The following is a 2,355-nucleotide window of genomic DNA, read 5'->3' as shown; positions in this document are numbered from 1 at the left end:
CCATTTTCATGTACGTATACATATATATTTTATATCTATATACCTATACCTATATATATATATATATATATATATTTATATATATATATATATCTTATAGCTCACAGATTGATAAGCTGATCGCTAAGAAAGAATAAACACGTAGTGGGCGAGCGCGGGCTATAATAGGACAGACAATTCGAACGGGATGAGTTCGTACAACACTCGTCACCAATAAAATTTAACCACCCGAGAGAAGGATTCATGTAGCTCTCCAGTTTTCGAAAGACAGTTTTTTTTTTTGCTACTATATATTGAAGTGGTTTTTCGTCAATTAATAGAGGTACGAGCTTTACACCCCGTATTTAGTTAATCTCTACCATTCTGCTATTTTGCCACGCAAACATAGAGATTTTAGTAGCGTAATCTCTACTTTTGTGCGACTGCCAAATGCAGCAGGTTTTAGAATATCCAAAACGTAAAGGTGGCTTGACTAGAGAAAGCAGTCGTATAGCTATACTGTGTTCGTAGAGGCTCAATTCAACAGTCCCACTTCCGGTACTCAGCTTGCTCGTGGCTCTGACAATATCTGTAACTGTAATCCGGCTGCATCGTCAACACCGCAGAAAGGGTGTGGGTATGGGCGATTGGAGTCGACCACAGCACAAGTTATGTCGTTGGGACGTATCTTGCTGGTACCCTTGCACCGCATGCATTAAAATGACACATCAAAGTTGCCATGGTAACGCTTGTATGTACGCTATGTATCTGCATTGCTGCGATTTGCAGTCATATCTACATATCTATCCTTCAGGGGGTATCGTAGTGGTACCGGAATTTTATACAAACATTACCTACCGGCATGGGCAGAAAGCTGGAATAGTTGCACACATCATCCTATGTAGCGACTGCTTAGATTATATATCTTGTACACGGTCATCCTCTACCATTAGGGACCGGGAAGGTCTCCAATGGCTCTGACTCAACTATACCAATCTCTGGCCCATTCCGGATACGGCGGGCCGGCCAACTGGTAGTCTATAAATAGCTCGTCGCCGGCCTTGATATCCTGCGTGCTGATAAAGACCGCCCAACACACACCACTTCGCACGGCTTGTGCCTGAGAGTGTGACGGGGGCGGGTGATGTACTACCTCTCCCGTGAGTTCATTGACGTACCACAGCGAACTATGTGCCAGCACATTGGGGATCACATAGTATCCTGAATCCGGTGCGTGTGTGTCGGACTCTTGTGCCCTGTCCTCGGTCCTGTCCACCCAGGTCTGAGGTGCGTCGCTATATGTAGGGGGTAACGAGTGCCCATTAGCAACCCCCTCAGTCTGCGGTTCCGTAGACGGCGATTCAGTGTTGCTGCGAACCAAGTCGAGGTCGGGCGTATAGTCATCTTAAGAATGTGAGGATTGGAAGTAAACACACCAATGTGAGCGCCACGGTGGGCCAGTCGTGTGCAGAGTAGTGGCAGTGGACATGCACAAGCATTTGAACTACACACGGGATAATGTTACACTCGGCACACCATCGTAGCAGACTGGTAGGTTTGGGTATGTATACTCACGTATGAATCGCTCAATACGTATACGTAAGGATCTTACATATTTATGTATATACGACTGGGAAAAAAATGTGCACTCACACTTGTACCTGGTAGGTTTGGGTATATATATCTACATACGGACCTCTAAATATGTATACGAAAAGATCTTACATATTCACATATATACGACTGTGAAAACAATGTGCACTCACACTTCTACACCGGATAGGTCTTGGTGCATAAGCTTGAATACGGGGAAAGAACTCGTAGGCGGTATTGGATGGCTAAGGATTTGATAGCTCACATGCACACATGCCTCTATGAATAGGAAACGGCGCACAACTGCTACCGACTGATCCACATTTTAGAATATAAAGGGACAACACAGTACACTCATCTCCAAAAACAGTACTTGCCAGTAAAAAAAACGTGTAAAAAAGCACTTGCCAGGTAAAAAAAACCCGAGTAGCCTGCGCGCTTATTATCAAGCATATACAATTGCCGATACAGTGCATGTCAGCATATCAGTGTACAATCCCATCAAGTGTAACATCGTAGCATCACATATACAAACCTTGGGATATAACTCTAAACGAATACCCTAGTGTAAGATCAACCAATACATCAAAGACAATACACACGCCAGTACCATGAGAACCGTCCCGCCTACAACCCGTTTCACCAGGCCTGGCCGATTGATTGTAAAACACATCACTCCACCGGAAGTCCAAAACGCTGCAATTGGCCCAATTCCCCGTTGGAGCATGGTTTACCTTGTGTACGACTATTGGAAAGTTGAACGCTCGTTGAGAAGTTGCACAC

At 44.5% G+C, this 2,355-nt stretch overlaps 1 protein-coding gene across 1 annotated transcript; it reads right to left on the bottom strand.

Moving 5' to 3' along the window:
- Nucleotides 1–961: 961 nt before the first annotated feature.
- SARC_01601 (hypothetical protein) lies at nt 962–1,468 on the bottom strand (the record flags this gene model as incomplete). The annotated part of the gene is made up of 2 exons (XM_014304706.1): nt 962–1,349; nt 1,416–1,468. The coding sequence occupies 2 exons, from the start codon at nt 1,466–1,468 to the stop codon at nt 962–964; spliced, it is 441 nt and encodes a 146-aa protein (XP_014160181.1).
- Between the last annotated feature and the right edge of the window lie 887 nt (nt 1,469–2,355).

This window comes from Sphaeroforma arctica, assembly GCF_001186125.1.
Source record: "Sphaeroforma arctica JP610 unplaced genomic scaffold supercont1.64, whole genome shotgun sequence".
Taxonomy (NCBI): Eukaryota; class Ichthyosporea; order Ichthyophonida; genus Sphaeroforma; species Sphaeroforma arctica.
This window is presented reverse-complemented; position numbering and strand designations above follow the sequence as displayed.